The sequence below is a fragment of the Lycium ferocissimum genome, chromosome 5, assembly GCF_029784015.1.
Source record: "Lycium ferocissimum isolate CSIRO_LF1 chromosome 5, AGI_CSIRO_Lferr_CH_V1, whole genome shotgun sequence".
In the NCBI taxonomy this organism is placed as follows: Eukaryota; Viridiplantae; Streptophyta; class Magnoliopsida; order Solanales; family Solanaceae; genus Lycium; species Lycium ferocissimum.
In genome coordinates, this window is record NC_081346.1 from 64,247,218 (window position 1) to 64,269,350 (window position 22,133).

The 22,133-nt window shown below is 38.4% G+C and overlaps 2 protein-coding genes across 4 annotated transcripts; both read left to right on the forward strand.

Annotated features, from left to right (window-relative positions):
- Positions 1-346: 346 nt before the first annotated feature.
- LOC132057922 (uncharacterized) lies at positions 347-1,000 on the forward strand. The gene has a single exon (XM_059450504.1). The coding sequence runs from the start codon at positions 347-349 to the stop codon at positions 998-1,000; it is 654 nt and encodes a 217-aa protein (XP_059306487.1).
- A 5,077-nt stretch (positions 1,001-6,077) lies between these two features.
- LOC132057060 (uncharacterized) lies at positions 6,078-22,039 on the forward strand. 3 transcript variants are annotated; one of them, XM_059449501.1, is made up of 4 exons: positions 6,079-6,246; positions 17,991-18,759; positions 18,831-19,325; positions 21,404-22,039. In XM_059449501.1, the coding sequence occupies exons 3-4, from the start codon at positions 19,170-19,172 to the stop codon at positions 21,887-21,889; spliced, it is 642 nt and encodes a 213-aa protein (XP_059305484.1). In that variant the 5' UTR covers positions 6,079-6,246; positions 17,991-18,759; positions 18,831-19,169; the 3' UTR covers positions 21,890-22,039. The 3 variants fall into 3 exon arrangements, with proteins under 3 accessions (XP_059305485.1, XP_059305484.1, XP_059305483.1); XM_059449502.1 differs by lacking the exon at positions 17,991-18,759 and having other exon boundaries at positions 6,078-6,246; positions 19,044-19,325; XM_059449500.1 differs by lacking the exon at positions 17,991-18,759.
- The last annotated feature ends 94 nt before the right edge of the window (positions 22,040-22,133 follow it).

The window sequence follows — 22,133 nt, forward strand, 5'->3', positions numbered from 1 at the left end:
CTTACAAAAGTATTGATTTTATTAGATGTATGGATCAATCTGGTGTAATAGATATTGGATTTGTGGGTTCTAAATTCACTTGGTGCAACAACTGAAACCAACATACAAACTTTAGAAGAGACTAGATAGAATTTTAGATAATGATCGGTGGGAGCAAAAATTTCATAATAATGAGGTTAAGCATTTGGTCAGAACTGGTTTTGACCATAAACCACTACTCCTAAAGTGTAAAGATGCTTCTAACAACTTTATAAGTTATTTCAGGTTTCTAAATTTCTGGACAGACCAGGCTGATTTTTTGAATGTGGTTCAGGAAGTTTGAGAGGTGAATATTCCTGGTAATGTTATGTCGAGGCTGCATCAAAAGCTAAATCTTGTTAGTAAGAAATTGAGGGACTGGTCCAGGACCACTATAGGAAATGTTTTTGACCATGTTAAGAAATGGGAGGATAAAGTTCAAGTCCTGGAAGACTTGGAACTGTTTGATAACGGTGGTCAAGACAGAGAAGACCTCAACAGGACCCATGTTGAGTACATTAGATGGAAAGCTATGCAAGATTCTATACTTAAGAAAAAATCACAAATGAAGTGGTTTGAAGAAGGAGAAAGTAACACTAGATACGTTCATAGTGTCATCAGGGATAAAAGAAGAAGACTCCATATTCATAGAATAAAAAATAGTAAAGATAAATGGATCCATAGTGAGGACAAGATTTGTAATTCTGCTGTAAGACATTTCAAGAGGCTCTTTAGTAGCCAAAACAAGGATGTCGATCATGATTTACTTAAGGTTATTCCAAAGATCATCACAGAGGAAGACAATGAGATGTTTTACACCATGCCAGAAGAAGAAGAAATCAATGGTGATATTTTTAGCATGAGTCCTACAAGTTCAGCAAGTCCTGATGGATACTCTGGAAGATTGTTTTCCAAAAATCTTGGCAAATCATCAAAAGGGAAGTTATTGAATTTGTCCATGAATGTTTTAATGGCAGTTTAATTTCTAGATATTTTACTCATACTTTTCTTACTCTAATTTCTAAAGTGAACCCTCCTACTATTTTTTCAGAGGTAAGACCTATTAGTCTTAGTAATTTTTTCATAAAAATTATTATTAAGATTTTATCCGTCAGGGTTAATAGGTTATTTCCAAAAGTCATTTCTGAAAATCAAAGTGGTTTTGTTAAAGATAGAATGATCACTGATAATGTTTTGCTTGCACAAGAGATTATTCCAGGAATTCCAAACCGACTAAAGGGGTACTGTAGTGATTAAATTAGACATGGTTAAAGCATATGATAAATTATCTTAGGAGTTCTTGATTGCTGTTTTACATAAGTTTGGTTTCTCTGAATCATTTATAAAACAATTGAGAGTTTTCTTATAGGTGTATGGTACTCCGTCATCATTAATGGTACCAGAACGAGTTTATTTAAATAAGAACAGGGCTTGAAACAAGCGGACCCTTTATCCCCTTCCCTCTTTATTATTTGCCTCTGAAGTTTTCACTAGAATGCTTAATAATCTTCTCACCGTAGATAAGTTTATTCTTTTTTCTATGAATCCTAAAGGGCCTAGTATTACACATCTTGCCTATGTTATCATCTTCAGTAGTGTGAACTCCAATTCTATTAAGCGCGTTATGAAGATTATCAATAGATATGAAAAGAGTTCTGGTCAGTTTAACAAACAAAATAGTTTTTTTCTCACTTCTACAAAATCTTCCACATATAGAATCAATAGAATTAGAGCTATCACAGGTTTTGTGGATAAATCTTTTCCTTTCACTTATCTTGGATGTCCTCTGTACATTGGTAGAAAGAGGATTTGCTACTTTGATAATATGATTTCTAAAATTGTTTAAAGGCAGAGAGGTTGGAAAGGAAAGCTCCTATCACATGGTGGTAGAATGATACTATTAAACATGTTCTTTAAGCTATTCCTACTTATATTCTAGCTGCTATGTGTCCTCCCAAAGGAACTATAACCGTTCTGAAAAATATTTCAGCAGGTTCTTTTGGGGATCTTCAAGTGAAAAAACTATACATCATTGGGTATCATGGGACAATATGAGTTACCCTACAGAAGGTTTGGAGTTGGATCAAGAAAAATGCAAGATGTGTGTAATACACGAGCTATGAAAAAATACGGTGAAATTTCAGGACCAGTGAATCCTTGTGGGCCAAGTTTCTGAAGGCTAAATAATGTATAAGGGGGCATGTGGTTGCAAAGAAATGGAGATCTGGTCAATCACATGATTGGCAAAAGTTGATGCAAATCAAACTTAATGCTGCAAATAACATATATTGGGAGGTTCATAAAGGGGATATTAGTTTCTGGTGGGATAATTGGATAGGGTTGGGCCCCTAGTCTAGTAATTTTGATAATATTACTAAATCTGGAAAGTTGAAAGTTGTTGCATTTGTTTTTAATGGAAGATGGAACACCTATAAAGTTAGTGGCCTACTCCCAGAAGAAATGGTGCACGACATAACCTCGTTAAAGATTGGTAATAGAGGAGAAAATGATATCCCCATATAGAGTATTACTAGTGATGGTGTTTTTTCTAACAGGTCGGCATGGGAAAGCAACAAAAAAATAAGGGAAAAAGACAATTTCATGAGGAAATGCTGGAACAAAGTAATTCCTTTTAAGGTATCCTTCCTGTCATGGAGGGTTATCAAAGGGAAATTACCTTTTGAGGAAGCTATGGTCAAGTTCAGAATTCAGAGGTATGATGAGGAATCCAAATGCTGTTGTTGTATCAGTCCCAAAACAGAGACAATTCAACATGTGTTTCTGAAAAGTGATGCTGCAAGCCATATGGGGAAGATGTTTGGAGGAACATTAGGTATCAGAAATCATACGAATTCCATTAAAAGCTTACTAAGAAATTGGTGGAATACTAACAGTAAGAACCAGATCCATACACTGGTTGTAAAGATTACTCCCTGCTTTGTATTGTAGGAAATTTGGAAGAGCAGGTGTGCATGTAAATATGGTGACCAAAAGAATTTTTTGTATAGTCTAATGATTCACCAAATTTCATAGAATATTGGAGCAGTAATAGGATTGATTTACCCTAACTGTGATCTAGCAATGCCTTGGCCCATGCTTTGTGAAACCAGTGAGATAATGAAACCAATAGTAAGTTGGAAAAGAATTTGTCAGGAAAAACCAAAATATGGTTAGATAAAAATGAATACTAACGGGAGCTTTATTAAAGAAACTGGAGAAGCTGGGATTGGAGGAATTGCTTGACATGATCAAGGTAACTTCGTAACTTCATCATGGCTTTTTCCCTAAACATCAAATGCAAAAGCAACAATGAAGTAGAAGCTCAGGCAGCTAGACATAGAGCAATATAGTGCATACAGAATGGATATACTAACTTCACTTTGGAGTTAGATTCACTCATTATTAAAGAGATGATTGTGAAGCAACAGAGGAACAACCAGAAACTCAAGAGCATCATTGAAGATATTTCCAAGCTAATGCTAAAGTTACTCAATGTTATAGGGAAGCTAACCAAGTAGCAGACTGCTTAGCCAAAAAATGTATCTGTCAAAGGTGAATCTTACATGTTTTGTGATTTCACTACAAGAAAACTGTGAATTACATGGGGATGTTACCTGGGGAAAATTTCGCAGCCATTACGTGGAGATTTTCTTGCGAAAATATTAAATTCCTAAATTTTAGAATATATTACCTGCGAACATTCTATTCGCAGAAATTTCCGCAGGTAAAGCTGGCGCCATTGTGCAAAATTAAGACTTGCAAAATTACCTGGGGAAATATATCGGCAGGTACACTATCCCCAGGTAAATCCGTAGGTAAATAGATAAAAAGATGAATTTTTTTTCCTTTCTTAATCCATAGGAAAATCCCCATGTAATTCACCCTACGGATTTACCTAGGGATATTTTGGTGGGGATTTTTCGGGGGATTTTATTACCTGGGAAATTAGTTGCGGATTGTGTTGCTGCGGTTGTTGCTGAGGATGTATTCTTGGGGATTTTTCTGGAAATTGTATTAACTGGGAAATTAGTTGCGGATTGTTTTGCTGCGGTTTTTGCTGGGGATTTTTTTCTTGGGGATTTACCTTGGAATTTTATTACCTGGGCAAATATTTGCGAATTTTGGTGCTGCGATATTAGCTGGGAATTTTTCTTTGGGATTTACCTAGGAATTCCATTACCTGGGGAAATATTTGCGAATTTTGTTGCTGCGATATTAGCTGGCAATTTTTCTTGGGGATTTACCTAGGATTATGTGACATGGGGAATGATGTAGGGATTCTGCTGCTACGAATTTAGCTGCACATTATTTCTTGGGGATTTATCTAGGGATTTTAAACTTGAGAAATTTTAAGGGAATTTCGTTAACGTGTTTTCTTGGAGATTTGCCTATGACTTTTGTGACCGAGGGTATCATTTCTTGGAGAATTACGTGCAAATTTTATTAGATAAGGAAGTACCTGCGGATTTTTTGATGGAGATTTTGTAAATGAAAATTTTTCTTTCAAACTCACCTTTAAATTTGTATATGTTTATTTAAAACATTTTCCCTTGTTAAATTAAATATGTTAGTGAGATAATTAATAATTGCATATCCAAAATTGAACAATTGCATATAAAAGGATATCAATAAGTGAAAGTAAATGAATATGAAAATGGTAGAATCGAAGAACAATAAACAAGAAATAAAATGAAATTAAATTAAGCATTAAAATTTATAATATTGATCATCTGTGATAAAGAGAAAGTGAAGAATTTCAAATATAAAACAAGGTTACAATGTACTCCTTTGTATAATCGTTACTATGCTAAGCTACGTATGTTGTATGGGATCGAGATTAACAATCATATTAGCATAACGTACGATGATGAGGTATGTTGTATAGGATCGAGATTAATAATCATAATGTGTTATCCTCTTAGAAAAAAGAGGATGTTATATATATTGCAATCATCGTAAGTCATAGTCCATCACCTCTGATTATTTTGCTCTTTAATTAACTTATTACATTTAAAACTCAATTAATAGTAGTGGACAAGTAATTGTAATTGGTATATATGATTAAGTGTGCTTGTAATTGGTTTAATTTAGTGATCTGCTTGACTTGACTTTGTTATATGTATCTGGCATATCGATATGATTTTGTTTTTGGGTTAATTTTGGCCTAAAGTTAGTAAATTGTGTGATTACTATAAGCAAAAACTTTTATGAACTAATTTAACTACTATATGTACTTTTTCTATAATTCAAAGTCAAGTTTTAAGTATAGCAGTAAATTTCACTTATACATCGATCAAATTAATCAATATTAGCTATTTTGAAGAACAAATAAGGTTAATTTGCAGACAATTGCATCAAGTTATGTGGAAGTCAGTCAACGTCAAATTTAAGTTAATTAAAATTGAACTTCTTATCTTGTGATTTACTTTTTCTTTTTTCCTCTTGTATATACAATCAGACCTCTCTATAACAGAATCCGCATATAACATCACTTCTATATAACGGCTAAGTTTCTTTATAGAAATTGTATTAACTTTCTTTAATGTGTAGTTAGTTATGCATATCTTTGAGATTTAAAATTAAATAAATTTGTAATTATTTTATAATATTAAAAATAAAAAATTAGATTTTATGCATCTATTTTGCCTATAGCAACAACTATTATTTAAATGTCAAATGTTGTTATAGGTGTATAATAACAACTATTATTTAAATATCAAATGTTGTTATAGGTGTATAACAACCAAAAAATTTCGGACCCAACAATGCTGTTATAGAGAGATTTGACTGTAGTCCAAATAATATTTCCTTTCATGATTTTATGTAAGTTCATCTCATGTGTTTCCCCGGTAAATATCATCGTTCGAATACTCAACTTTTTTGAAATAATTTTTTTCTAGACAATGCTAGAAGACTATTTGAGGTTTTGTATTTTCAAAATTCATTTCTTTGTATATAAATGAAAATATACTAAAAAGTGTATGATGAAGCATTTTAAGTAGTAGAACAATCATAAATAAATAAAAAGTGAAAAAGCTGAAATTTTGATTCCCTCCTAAAGTTCCCCCCATACACTCATCTCATTAATGCCTATACTCAAATAACTTCCCTCCAAAATTAAACCCTCCATCTTCTCACACACCCAAACCCTTCCCCTAAACACTTTGATGAAAAACAGAGCACTATTATAATTTTTGCTTGCGGATCTACCCGGAAATCAGAGTAGAGGTTAGCATGCAAACTTTATAATTTTTGATATTTTAGGTTAATAGAGTTGGTGGAATTTATACGTTAGTTTATTGCAAATATATGCTCTGTGTGGTTCTCTAATTTTGCAAAATTGACATCCGTTTTCTCTTCTTTTCTCTAATGGGTCGTTAAATTTTCCCCTTTATGGATTAGTTTGGAAAGAATTCTAGTCGAACAATTGACATGATCTTCAATCTGTGCTTAGAGACCGTAAGCAAGAAGAAAGCCTTATTTAAAAAAGATATTCTTCCAGTAACAATATCTTATTGTTTGGATTCCTGCATTTTATTAGAATTATAGACCTTTATATTTTAAAGAAGCTAAAATATGTGTAACCCATTCCCCCCCCCCCCCCCTCCTTCCTAAATTCCACTTCCTATGTTATGTATTTACATCACAACATATGTGTTTGATAGATAGACGAGAATGATTGCGAAATAAGAAGAAGAAGAAAAAGTGATGGGGTTCTTCCTGTTCTTTGGTTACTGGATTAGAATGTAGAAACTGGAACTAGTGCTTCAATTAAGACAAGATAGTCTAATGGAATATAAAGTTATTACTTTTTCTATTTAAGACCGAAGACGTTAGATGAATATGAGTTTCCGGAATATAGCTAAATTTAGACATTTTCGGAAGATGTCAAAATGTCTCAAGTATGTGAGAGATCAACTAGTATTTAAATGCTACTAATATTTATGTGTTTAAATATGTTTATCGTTTGGTTTAGCAAATGAAATGTTACACCCCGGCAATTTCATAAGCCTAAAGGGTTGGGAATAGACTAACGTCGGAAAGTCGACACGAGACCTTCACGACTACAAGAGGGTGATTAGCGGCCTTAATGTATATACGATAAGGTTATTAAGTCATAGACTTGGTAAAATCGGGTTGTCCAAGGAAACGGAGTACAAGTTATGTTTGGGAAGGATTTCATGGGTGTTGAACTAACGAATATTTAGTAAGGTCTTGAGGATGAGTTATAATGTCCATTAGACCGTTAAGGATGCATATACAGTACCAAGAAGGTTCCATAAAGATTCGAGATCAAACAAACGACGAGAACGAAATCAAAAAAGGGGATTATACGGTCATATATATGGACCGTATATTTTACACGATCCGTAGAACCTTTCCGGGAAGGGTGGTTGCCGGAGGAAACATACGGTCCCAATGTACGGACCGTATAAATTGTACGGTCCGTATAGTGGATCGTATATTTCGGGTCGGGTCCGAGTGTGTTTTTATATAGGCACGGTTTTCTCTTCTTTTTCACTTCTCATTTCTCCAACACTCTTTTAAACCTCTTAACTTTCCCCATAACACCTTAATACATATCCAAGAAGGAAATCAAGGATCAAACACCAAAAGTTAGTAGAATTAAGGGTGTGAGTCTTTCCCCGCAAGGGTAGATAGAAGTTGAGAATCTCTTTGGTATTGAAGGGAGTTCTTCTCGAGTAGAAGTGTTCTCGTCCAAAGACCATCTCTACATAACTTGAGTTGAGTATTACAATTATTTCATATTAGTAAGGGTGTTGAGTAGTTGAAGAATTTGTATTAGAAACAAGTATGGAATACGAGCTTAGTGTGCAAATAATGGTGTGATATTATGGATGTCGTTGTATTGTTTGGGAGCCGTTTTGTTATATGAGGGAAAGTTGTCGAAACAACGAAATGCCGCCCAATTCTCGTTAGCCTTATCCGCTTTAGTTTAAGCTTAAGTATACTTTCAACAATCTAACCTTGTACGAACCCCCTTTGTATGTAGAATCGTAAGTCGGAAGGAAGCTTTTAGTCGACGTCGTTAAGGAGATACAAAGGTATGTAAGGCTATCCCCTTTTTCTTTCAAGGCATGATTCCTATGTTTTGCCCATAATCCTTTTACTCCTAGAAATACCGTAAGTCTATAGCTTAAAGAATCTCACGATGACTCTAATCCTCGAGATTTTCAAGCTTAAGGTTCTAGATGATTTCGTGACGTGATCGAGCGAGCTATAAAGCATATGGCTTCGCCTTATGTCTGAGCTATATAACATATGGCCCCAGTTCATGTCGTGGATCATTCAAGGTGAGACCTAACATTGGTAATGATGTCATAATATACTCGGAGGTTTATGACCTTACGACACTCCAAGAGAGCGCACTTCTATTTAGGCTCTCATGCATGCTACGTATATTATATGTATATATGATATATATAGATATGTATATAGGGGACATGGGGAAAGGTGAGGCGCTATAGACGCATAGCTCCCCTGATCAGCTGGCATATTATGATATCATCCCGGACGCGGGATGCCCGGACGCGGGCTATATGGGTGATGGATTGGGCCGTACGTTCCACGGCAATATATTGATATATGATGATATATAGATCGGGCTGCACGTTCCGCAGCACTACATGATATGATATTTTACGAGTATGCATGCATGGTTCCACCCAAGAGGCAAGCCCACCAGTTTATCTTCTTTATCTTTACTTTATCTTCTTGTTCTATTGTTATTTTATGACGCATGCTTTACATACTCGCAGAGAGAGACGTACCGACATCTTTTTTATTTTTTTGGATGCCGTGCTCATACCCACAGACAGGGATGACCCGAGCCTTCCAGGAATCGTACCAACTCGTGCAGAGGCACTTCCATAGACCGGAGGTGCAGTCTCTGATATATATTCTTTCGTGTACATACTTGGGCACGGCGGGGTCTTGTCCCGTCATTATGATTCCGGATTTCCGTTGTGAGGCTCGTGATACTCGTACGTGGGTAACGTATGTGATGTGACCCTCGATGTATATTTTGTACATTATTCTTTTACTGCCGCGAGGGCTTATGCATATATGTGTGTGTACATGCTTTATGGAGTTTATATGTGTAGAGGTTAAGACGATAGTAGTATTATGTGTGGTGCTCGGTGGTCAGCTCCGGGTACCCGTCACGGCTCTCTAGGCGGGTCGTGACAAAAGTGGTATCAGAGCGGTTTCGTCCTAGGGTGTGTCTACAAGCCGTGTTCGGTAGAGTCTTGTTTATGAGTGTGAAGCGTGCCACACTTATAAACGAGAGGCTGCGGGGCATTAAGGAATAATGACCGCCTTTCTTTTCATAGATCGTGCGATAGAGCCATAATGTAAGGTTTCCTTTATTCTAATTGTGCGTTATGATTTCGGCGATGCCGACAAAAAAGGAGAAAATCCGCACAATATTGAATGCCGCCGGGGAAGGCACCAGCCGAGAACCTTCAAATTTAGTCGGGACACGGCGAGGCTCGAGTGCTACTCCTCGCACGCCCACTCCCACTCCTATCCCTCCGTGACGGAGCAGAGCATGAGAGGCTCCAGCCTTCTTCCCTATTGCTCCACATCGGGACTTACGAGATGCCGTTCGCTTGCCGACTCGCTTAGTTGCCGCGCGCGTGCTCGGGGCAGAGCGGGTTCAAGTGATAGGCGACTAGTGCCCGAGCCCGTGATTTCACGAGCTTAAATCCTCCGGCATTTTTCGGGTCGAAACTGGATGAAGACCCACAGGGCTTTATTGACGAGGTATTGAGGACGTTGAGAATTATTCATGCTTCTGATACCGAGTCCTTGGAGTTGGCTTCGTATAGACCCCGGGACGTAGCTGTTTTATGGTATAATAACTGGATTTCTTCAAGAGGGGAAAATGCACCTCCCCCAAAATGGCAAGAGTTTGTGGATGCTTTTATTCGGCATTATTTGCCACCTGAGGTTCGTCGGGCTCGCGTAGATAGATTTCTGAATCTTAAGCAAGGAAATATGAGTGCCCGGGAATATAGTCTCCGGTTCAATTCGTTGGCTAGATACGCTCCGGCCATGGTAGCAGATATGGGAGACCGGGTACACCAATTTGTGAGAGGCTTAGGGCCACACTTATTTAAAGATTGTTTGACAGCCTCGCTACTGGAAGGAATAGATATCTCGCGTATTCAAGCGCATGCCCAGAATCTGGAGGAGCAACAACAAATGTGACAGAGAGAGAAAGACACAGACAGGGGACACAGAAGAGACTAGATCGGGGCCGGTGCTAGCAAAGTGAGTACGAGAGAAGGCCGGGGGCGCAGTGATTCCGATATCCGTGCCACCACATCTAGTGCACCTCTCGCCGGGGCCGAAAGTTTGATCGTCCTATTTATTCTCGGGCCGAGTCGTGCTCGAGAGCTTCGGTTCCCGATCGTGGTGATTCTAGCCGCAGGAGACCGCCGGTACCACCTGCAAGGCCCAACGTGGTAAGTTACATTCGGGCCGGTGTCGCCGAGGCTCCTGGATGCTTGCTACGCCCGTGGTCAAGTTGGCCACATGACGCGTGATTGTCCATCGGGAGCCGGCCGAGACGAGGTCCGGCCTACGGTGTTCGACGGCCAGGTTCTTCGTCGTCCGTGCGCGCTCCGTAGGTCGGGCTTTCTGTGTTCCGGCGGGCCGGGCGAGGCAAAGAGGAGGAGCCTCTAGTTCGAGCGGTCCCCGAACCGCATTTATGCATTGACCGGACGGCAAGATCCGGAGACCTCTCGACGTCAGTGACGGTATATTGACAAGATCTTCTTATGATGTTTATGCATTAATTGATCCGGCTCTACCTTGTCATATATTACCTCATATCGTCGGTCGATCGGGATAAGACCCGAGCCAATCAAACCTTTTGAAGTGTCCACTCAATTGGCGACCCGCACTAGCCGTGCAAGTCTATGTGGCCGCATAGTTGTAGTGTGTGGCCGACACACCGTAGCTAATTTGATTGAATTGGAAATGCTGGATTTCGACATTATTATGGGCATGGACTGGTTAGCTTCTTGCTATGCAAATGTAGATTGTAGGGCCAAGGTGGTCCGGTTCCAATTTCCCGGAGGACCAGTTTTAGAGTGGAAAGGTAACACTGCATCTCTAAGAGGCAGGTTTATTTCCTACCTCAAGGCAAGGAAGATGATTGCCAAGGGCTATATTTATCATCTAGTTCGAGTCCATGATACGGAAGCAAAGCCGCCGACTCTTCAATCCGTTCCGGTAGTGAACAAGTTTCCAGATGTATTTCCGGACGAGCTTCCCCGTCTTCCGCCAGAACGGGAGATTGAATTCACTATCGATGTATTGCCGGACACCGTGCCAATATCTATTCCTCCCTATAGAATGGCTCCTGCAGAACTGAAAGAATTAAAAGAACAGTTGAAAGATTTACTCGAGAAGGGGTTTATTAGGCCCGATTCATCACCATGGGGAGCACCGTCTTATTCGTAAGAAAGAAAGATGGATCCCTGCGGATGTGAATCGATTATAGGCAGTTGAACAGGGTGACAATAAAGAATAAATATCCACTTCCGAGGATCGACGATTTATTTGATCAACTGCAAAGAGCCAAGTGGTTTTCCAAGATAGATCTGAGGTCAGGATACCATCAAGTGAGAGTCAAAGAAGAAGACATTCCGAAGACGGCTTTTAGGACTAGATATGGTCATTATGAATTTCGGGTGATGTCGTTTGGGTTGACTAACGCTCCAGCAGTGTTCATGAACCTGATGAATGATGTGTTCAGACCATTCCTGGATTTATTTATAATTGTATTCATCGATGACATTCTGGTATATTCTAAATCAGAGGGAGAGCATGCAGAACATTTGCGTACTATCTTTGGGATTGTTCGGGCTCGCAAATTATATGCTAAATTTTCAAAATGTGAATTCTGGTTGAACTCTGTAACTTTTATGGGCCACATCATCTCATCCGATGGTATTCGGGTTGACACCTAAAAGATCGAAGCTGTGAAAACTTGGCCAAGGCCTACAACACTAACAGAAGTCCGTAGTTTTCTAGGATTGACAGGGTATTACAGGAGATTTGTGGAAGGGTTTTCCTCTATTTCAAAGACCGTGACGAAGTTAACACGAACCGCTAAATTTCGGTGGACGATGCTTGTGAGCGGAGCTTTCGAGCCGAAAACAAAGTTGACTTTAGCCCTGGTCCCGACACTTCCGTAAGGATCGAAGGTTATATGGTGTATTGTGATGCCTCGGTGTCGGGTTAGGTTGTGTATTGATGCAGCATGGTAAGGTCATTGCCTATGCTTCCAGACAGCTGCGAAAGCATGAGAAGAATTATCCGACCCATGACCTTGAGTTGGCTGCGGTCATTCACGCTCTAAAAATATAGAGGCATTACTTGTACGGTGTCCATGTGGACATCTACACAGATCACAAAAGTCTTCAATATATTTTTAAGCAAAAGGAATTAAATCTACGTCAGAGGCGATGGTTGGAGCTATTGAAGGATTATGACGCAAATATTCTATACCATCTTGGTAAAGCAAATGTGGTAGCTGACGCTCTTAGCCGTAAGTCCATGGGTAGTCGAAGTGACGTTCCGCCAGAAAGGAAGGAATTAGCTCGTCAGCTCCACCAACTGGCTAGCTGAGGAGTTCGTTTAATGGATTCGGGCAACACAGGAGTTACTGTGCTTAACCTAGCCGCTTCATCCCCGGACACAGAAGTAAAAGAGCGTCAATACGAGGATCTCAAATTGAAGTATTACAGAGGTGTACATTTCCAAAAAGAGAAGTCACCATTTGAAGTCTCAGCAGATGGGTTCTCGGGTACACGAAAGTTATGTGTTCCGGATATTATCGGACTTCGTCGTCGTATTCTCGGAAAAAAGCTCATTACTCCTGTTATTCCGTTCATCTGGGAGCGACGAAAATGTACCATGATCTTAAGTTAATGTATTAGTGGGAAGGAATGAAGAGAGATATAGCCGAGTTTGTGGCTTAATGTCCAAACTGTCAACAGGTAAAAATTGAGCACCAGAAACCAGCAGGGCTCTTACAAGAAATGGAAATTCCAAACTGGAAATGGGAGGCGATTAATATGGATTTTGTTGTTGGATTACCTCGTTCTCGGCATAAGTAAGACTCCATTTGGGTGATTGTTGAAAGGCTCACGAAATCAGCACATTTTCTACCTGTCGTATCTACATATTCTTGAGAAGACTATGCTAGATTGTATCTCAAAGAGATAGTGCGGCTTCATGGCATTCCTATATCTATTATTATCGGACAGTAGGAGCACAATTCACAATGCTTAAATTCGAAAATCCTTTCAGGAAGGATTGGGCACTCAAGTGAAATTTAGCACTGCATTCCATCCACAAACTGATGGGCAAGCTGAACGCACTATTCAAACCTTAGAAGACATGTTGCGAGCTTGTGCGTTGGACTTTGGCGGTAATTGGGAGGATCATTTGCCACTTATTGAATTTGCCTATAACAACAGCGCTATCATACCAAGATTCGTATGGCTCCTTATGAAGCTTTATAATGAGGAAGTGCAGGTCGCCTATTGGATGGTTTGAAGTGGGAGAGACACAATTAATAGGCCCAGAATTGATCCAACAAGCAATTGAGAAGATTAAGCTTATCCAAGATCGGTTGGTGACAGCTCAAAGCCCCCAAAAGTCTTATGCGGACAATCACCGTAGGAATTTGGAATTTCAGGTCAATGACTGGGTATATTTGAAAGTATCGCCAATGAAGGGGATAATGAGATTTGGTAAGAAAGGTAAGCTTAGTCCTCGATACATTGGCCCCTACAAGGTTGTACGCAGAGTGGGCCAAGTAGCTTACGAGCTGGACTTACCCTCAGAGCTGAATTCAATTCATCCAGTCTTCCATGTATCGATGCTTCGTAAATGCGTTGGAGATTCGACCAAAATAGTACCTGCAAGCGACATTCAAGTCACTGAAAAATTGACCTGTGAAGAAGTTCCTGTTGCTATACTAGATAGGCAAGTGCGGAAGCTTAGAAATAAAGAGGTCGCTTCGGTCAAAGTCTTATGGAGGAATGATAACAGAGAGGAGAAGACTTGGGAAGCAGAAGAAGCTATGAAGATTAAATATCCGCATCTATTTCCACCCCCAGAGGAGACTCAAGATACATCAGTGTTCTCAGGTATGAAATATTTTACTTTGTTACTTCTGGGTCGTGTGTGGCCATATTTCTTATTGTTGATGTTGTAGCCCTGTGTGGCGATGTTATTCTGGGTTGCTGTGACAGGATGGTAGTGCCAAATTACAGGAAAAACTCTGGCAAAATTTTTGTAGGATCCCCGAGAATTTAACAATCGAGGACGAATGTGCTTAAGGGGGGGAGAATGTTACACCTCGACAATTTCATGTCGTTGCGTCGGGAATAGACTAACGTCAGTTAAGTCGGACACGATACCTTCACGACTACGAGAGGGTGATTAGCAGCCTTAATGTATATACGATAAGGTTTTTAAGTCATAGGACTTGGTGAAATCAGGTTTGTCAAGGAAATGGAGTACAAGTTATGTTTGGGAAGGATTTCATGGGTGTTGAACTAACGAATATTTAGTAAGGTCTTGAGGATGAGTTATAATGTCCATTAGACCGTTAAGGATGCGTTACACGAGTACCAAGAAGGTTCCATAAGGATTCGAGATCAAACGAAGCGACGAGAACGAAATCGAAAAAACTGGGGATTATACGGTCATATATATGGACCGTATATTTTACACGATCCGTAGAACCTTTCCAGTGAAGGGTGGCTCTCTGGAGGAAACATACGGTCCAATGTACGGACCGTATAAATTGTACGGTCCGTATAGTGGATCGTATATTTCGGGTCGGGTCCGAGTGTGTTTTTATATAGGCACGGTTTTCTCTTCTTTTTCTCACTTCTCATTTCTCCAACACTCTTTAAACCTCTAGAACTTTCCCCATAACACCTTAATACATATCCAAGAAGGGAAATCAAGGATCAAACACCAAAAGTTAGTAGAATTAAGGGTGTGAGTGCTTCCCAAGGGTAGATAGAAGTTGAGAATCTCTTTGGTATTGAAGTGGAGTTCTTCTCAAGTGAAGTGTTCTCATCCAAAGACCATCTCTACATAACCAAAGGTGAGTATTACAATTATTTCATATTAGTAAGGGTGTTGAGTAGTTGAAGAATTTGTATTAGAAACAAGTATGGAATATGAGCTTAAGTGTGCAAATAATGGTGTGATATTATGGATGTCGTTGTATTGTTTGGGAGCTGTTTTGTTATATGAGGGAAAGTTGTCGAAACAACGAAATGCTGCCCAATTCTCGTTAGCCTTATCCGCTTTAGTTTAAGCTTAAGTATACCTTCAACAATCTAACCTTGTACGAACCCCTTTGTATGTAGAATCGTAAGTCGGAAGGAAGCTTTTAGTCGACGTCGTTAAGGAGATACAAAGGTATGTAAGGCTATCCCCTTTTTCTTTCAAGGCATGATTCCTATGTTTTGCCCATAATCCTTTTACTCCTAGAAATACCAGAAGTCTATAGCTTCTAAAGAATCTCACGATGACTCTAATCCTCGAGATTTTCAAGCTTAAGGTTCTAGATGATTTCGTGACGTGACTGAGTGAGCTATAAAGCATATGGCTTCAGCTTATGTCTGAGCTATATAACATATGGCCCCAGTTCATGTCGTGGATCATTCAAGTGAGACCTAACATTGATAATGATGTCATAATGTACTCGGAGGTTTACGACCTTACGTCACTCCGAGAGAGCGCACTTTTATTTGGGCTCTCATGCATGCTACGTATATTATATGTATATATGATATATATAGATATGTATATAGGGGACATGGGGAAAGGTGAGGCACTATAGACGCATAGCCCGCTGATCAGCTGGCATATTATGATATCATCCCGGACACGGGATGCCCGGACGCGGGCTATATGGGTGATGGATCGGGCCGTACGTTCTACGGTAATATATTGATATATGGATCGGGCTGCACGTTCCGCAGCACTACATGATATGATATTTTACGAGTATGCATGCATCGTTCCGCCTTAAGAGGCAAGCAGTCACCAGTTATCTTCTTATCTTTACTTTATCTTCTTGTTCTATTGTTATTTTATGATGCATGCCTTACATACTCAGTACATTGTTCGTACTGACATCCTTTTTCTTATTGGATGCTGTGCTCATGCCCACAGGTAGACAGGGGGACGACCCAGCTTCCTAGAGTCGACCAACTCGTGCGAGGCACTTTCGTGGCACGAGGTGCAGTCTCTGATATATATTCTTTCGTGTACATACTTGGGCACGGCGGGGGCTTGTCCCGTCATTATGATTCCAGTATTTCCGTTAGAGGCTCGTAGATACTCGTATGTGGGTAGCAGATGTAATGTGACCCTCGATGTATATTTTGTACATTATTCTTTTCCTGCTGCGAGGGCTTATGCATATATATGTGTGTAAATGCTTTATGGAGTTTATATGTGTACAGGTTAAGACGATAGTAGTATTATGTGTGGTGCTCGGTGGTCAGCTCCGGGTACCCGTCACGGCCCTCTAGGCGGGTCGTGACATGAAAGTTCCCTAGCATCGAAAATGGATGGAAAAATAGACTTCTTCCAGGTCGAGTGGCATATACAGATGAATTTATAAGTGGCATGGATGAGTTTCTTAAATTTTCTTGTAGTCAAGCGAAGTATTTGTCCGAAAAAGTCATAAGGTGTCCTTGTAAGCTTTGTAAAAATATGAAGCACTTGACACCGGATGAAATTTATGTGCATGTTTTTCAAAAAGAGTTCACACCAGGATATTGGTATTGGAGAGGAAGCACCTTCAATTAATTTGAATGAACATGTGTATTCAGGTGCTTCAAGTAGTCATCAAGGTTGTAGCTTTGACATACCCTCAAGCCGTCAAAGTAACATTCTAGGGGAAGACTATGAACATGTAAACAGGTATCAAGGTATGGTTTATGATGTTGCTAGTGTAGAGTTGAAGCATCAAGTTGAACCCAATTTAGAAGAGTCTCCGAATATGGATGCTACCAGATTTTACAAAATGTTGAATTCAGCTAAGGAACCTTTATGGCCCGGATGTAAATAATCAGAGTTGTCTGTGGCAGTCAGAATGATAAGTATTAAATCTGAGTACAATATGTCCCATCGTTTTTTTAATGCAATGGCTCAATTAATGAAGGATACAAGTCATCAAGATAGTAAGATACCTCTTGATTACTACTGGCCGAAGAAGCTAGTGTCAAGACTTGGTCTAACTAGTCAAAAAATTGATTGTTGTATTAATGGATGTATGTTGTATTACAAGGCTAATAAAGAGATGACAAAATGTAAGTTTTGTAAACAACCTTGCTATAAAGAACGTGTGCGCATGAAGGGTAACAAAAAGGTTCCGCACAAGACAATGCATTACCTGCCACTTATTCCTCATCTTCAACGACTATATGCTTCGATGAGATCTGCGGAGCACATGAGGTGGCACAATGAAAATCGTAGGGAAGAAGGTGTGTTGTGCCACCCTTTGGATGGAGAAGCATGGAAACATTTCGACCGAACTTATCCAGATTTTACTGTGGAGCCTATGAATGTTAGGCTCGGTCTCTATTCTGATGGCTTTACTCCTTATAGCCAATCAGCATCACCATACTCTTGTTGGCCGGTGATTGTTATTCCCTACAATCTTCCTCCTGATATTTGTATGACTGCCCCATATATGTTCTTAACATTGATCATTCTAGGTCCTCATAATCCCAAGAAAAAAATTGATGTGTATCTTCAACCGTTAATAGATGAGTTGCAACAATGATGGAAGGATGGTGCACTAACTTATAACGTGTCCAAGAAGCAAAATTTTCTTATGCGAGCTGCATTGATGTGGACAATTAATGATTTTCCTGCTTATGGCATGTTATCAGGGTGGAGTACAGCAGGTAAATTAGCATGCCCAATTTGCATAGAACAATCAAAAGCTTTCAGTTTGAAATATGGAAGGAAAATTACTTGGTTTGATTGTAACTGCCAATTCTTTCCTTTCAATCATGAATTTATAAGAAACAAGAATGATTTTTATAAAGGGAGAGAGGGTCTAAAAGAGATGGACAATCTAATGGTAAAAAAGGAAAATCAAGTAAAAGAAAGACATGTGCAATAAAGCGGCAAACAGTTCAATTGCCTGCCATTATCCCTTCACGACCTCTCCCATCTCAAACTGGTCCACTTCATGTCAATGACTCTTCTTTGCATCAACCTAGTGTCAAAAGTCAATCGTTTCCAGCCTCATAACACTAATTTTGTGCCTCCCATAATTCTATCACAACCCCTCTTATCTCATACTGGTCCTTTTTGTGTCAATGAGCCTTCCTTGCGTCAACCTAGTGTTGATGTCAATCGTTCCCAACCTCATAACACTAATTTTGTGCCTCCCATAATCCCATCACGACCCCTGTATTCTCATATTGGTCCACTTCATGTAAACGAGTCTACTTTGCCTCAACCTAATCTTGAAATTAATCGATTGCAACCTAATAACATTGAATCTCAACCTCAATCTAATCAGTCCCAAATAAATCAAGAAACTGATCCGTTGATGTCATAACCGACCAATATGACTCCAGCCACCTCGTGTAGTACGGTTGGCAATGGAGACGATGATCAGCGAATATGGATTATACCTGAAGTGGATGGGTAAATAGTACTAACTTGTAATATATGTGTGTGTGTGTATATATGTTTGATAACTACTGTATTTTATGTAGGTTTGATCCTCACAAGCCAGTTATTGAAGGTATTGCTAGTTGCATTCGTAGTAAATTTGAGTTGGCTAAACCTTCTTGGAAGAAGCTCCCGGAATCTACTCGCGGTATGTGGTTTGAGGAATTCAAGGGGAGGAAATTTATAATTAGGTTCATGTTCAAATACAGGTGGTGTGAGATTGTATGACTAATGCAGTTTTCGTTTGATATGTGCAGAAGAAATTTAGATGGCTCCCTCACTATAATCATGCTATACGGTGCAATTTTGAGAAAAGGGGAGCTGCAAAGATGAGCCAACTTTTTCAAGATGTTAGGAAAAACTTGAATGTGAAGCCACATTGAATGGGGGATGCTGTATTCAAGGAGATGAAGGAGCATTGGGAGTCTGCTGCATTCAAGGAAAAGTCCGAACAAAACAAGAAGAATCGTGATTCAAATGCTGGTGCATCACTTCATATAGGTGGTTGCATACCTCATCGAGTCATCTATAAGACAATGGTAACTATAAGTCAGTTTAAATATATTTCTTTCAAGAAAATAATATCACATTCAGCGTTGATAACATAAATTCTTTCTTTGATTATAGAAATAAGCTACTGGAAAAGATCCTTCAATTTCAGACTTTCATTTCTACACCCATCGCAAGAAAAATGATAAAAATTGGGTAAATGAGAAAGCTGAAGCTACTTTTGTAAGTGTTTATTCACCGTATTTTTTAGTAGATAAAATTAGTTTCTCTATTTATTTTTTTATCGATTAAGTATCTTTGGGTAAGGTTGCGATTCTAGTAAACTTGGTAAAGTTTGAAATACACCTTAGTTTTTGTAGTCTAGATCATGAAGAAAATCATAGTCATTTTCTGCAATCTGTTTCAATTGTGCTTTTGCGTTTCCGGAGTATCAATTATTTTAAGTATGCGTTGTAGTAGAAGCTCTAACTTTAAAATTTTAAAGGTGGTTCACGTGTGGCTTTTTCGTTAATAACGTAGAAACATATTGTTTTTCCTTAGATGAATGCCAATGCCGGAAAGGATGAAACGTACAAAATTCTTTTTTTGTTATGCTGCACGTACATGAGATTGCAAACATTAACACATTAGTAAAGGTGTGATAATCTTTTGCTGTTCTCATCGAACCAAAGGCATTTGTTGTATTATCAGATCTCATTGTTTCTAGGTATATTCTTCGCGAGAATGCATTTTCTTATGACAAGGTTTTGTACTATGACTTCTCTCTTTCTCCCTCTCTCCAGCCCCTCCTCCTCCCCCCACCCCCCAGAAAACCTCCTAGCCCTTTTGTTCTTTGCAACTCTTGTGTGCATTCTTTAACATATCTAAGGTCATGCCTGCACTTGTATATACTCATATCTTAACTTGCCTCTATCAAAAGTAAATTATCTAAATTGCTTATTAGCTTTGGTTATATTTGCAATTCAATATCGCAAAATGTCAAGTATTAATGGAACCTTTAGACAACTAGTAGTTGCTCCTTGGTTCTTTATTAGGTTAGTTACTATGTTATATGGTGCATCTGGAATAGTTATCCTTACTCATTGAAGGAGAAATCTACTGTATGCAAAGAACTCAATTTAACATATGATATTTGGACCTTGATATTACATATTTACAGTTTCTTGTTGCATATAGGTCCATTAGTTTCTATCAACTTCAAACCATAATAATTCCAGGCCTTGTTTTTGTTAAGAACTTGCTGATGACCTTTCTTTTCTCTTTTTAATTGTTAGGTAGAAAGTCTTGTTAATATACCTATATTAGCTGATATAATTTAATTTTTATAGTTGCATAATTTTCTGTTTAATAACAATAGCAAGAAATTCAGTCAACTTACCTTTATTGTATGTTGTAATGCGGCTCTTCTTATTTCTAGACTGAGTGCTTTTGTTGTTATATGTTCAATTTTTTAATAAAGGTGTTACTTTTCCTGTTATATGTTCAACTGCAAAGATTAACACATTACTGCCTTTACTTTTATTCTTTTTATATATTCTCATTGTATGTGTCTTGTTCTCACTGTTGGCTTAAACTTTAAGGTTTAAAGCTCTTTTTTTTTTTTTTTTAAAACAACTTTAAAGAAATTCCATTGAAATAAGGATCAGAATTGTGGATATTCTTGAAAGAGACATCATAAAATAGAGAAATTTGAGTAGAAGCAAACAATACTAGCGCATTGTCGAAGGTCTGATTTTTTCTCTCTTTATCATCACTTTTTTTTTCCAGTTTTAAAATTTTCAAGATCTGATTGTTTACATTTTCATTTCTTCATTTATAATTTATTTGTTGTGTTTCTTTTTCTTACATAATTTTATACTGTTAAGTTATTTTAGATTTTCGAGAGTAACTCGTACCTAGTTTTCTGATGCAAGAAATGAGTTGGATAGGAAGAAATCAAATTGGAGTGATTTTTCTATCAACAGTTGATGTATGAAAAAACTCAAATGGAGGCAAAGGAAGGGGGAATTGGGCAGTGAAAACTTAGGTGCTATGTACTTGGGTACTTGATCAGTAGGCATAAACATGAAGCATTACATATGGTCTAAAATAACTTGTTTTGATGCAGAATAATTTTGAAAGAAAGAAACAAGAATTATCAGCTTCTCAAAGTGCATCTGTTGCGGAAGGAGACACTAATTCAGCTAGCCAATCTTCTCAATTAAGTGAAATGGATATCTGGGTGCAATTTGTTGGTGGAAAGAAAAAAGGAAGAGTTGCAGGTCTTGGCTTGTTGGGTCGATCTGTAAAAGCACATAAGCAATCAACATCGGCTTTAGCGGGAGAAATTGATGAGATGATTAAATCCCAGGTACATGCTTCCAATGCTGACTTGTATGCTAAGTTGCGGGAAGAACGACGCAAAAATAAGAGTATGAGGAAAGAATTAGACTTGTTGAAGAAGCATGTATACAACGCATCATCTCATGAGCGTTCATCTCAAGAAGACAATCAAGGCTATGAGAATGAAAGTGATGATGACTCTGATAATGTGGATGAAAGTGGTGATGACTCTGATAATGTGGATGCAAGTGATTCTGACTCTGAGACGTGAATGAAAGGGACGATAATCAGGATTGAGATAGTTGATAGTACTATTTAGGATTCAAATTTGAGATTCTTTTTTTCATTTCAGAATTATACACTATTGACATGGATGTTATGAATTATGTTTTTTTTGTTATAATGATTTATATTAGACTTATGCAGAATGGCGAATATGATAGATATTGTTGAATTGTATAGTAGAATATAATCTAGAATTTTAAAAAAATGGCATTTTAAAAATGTAGAAACTA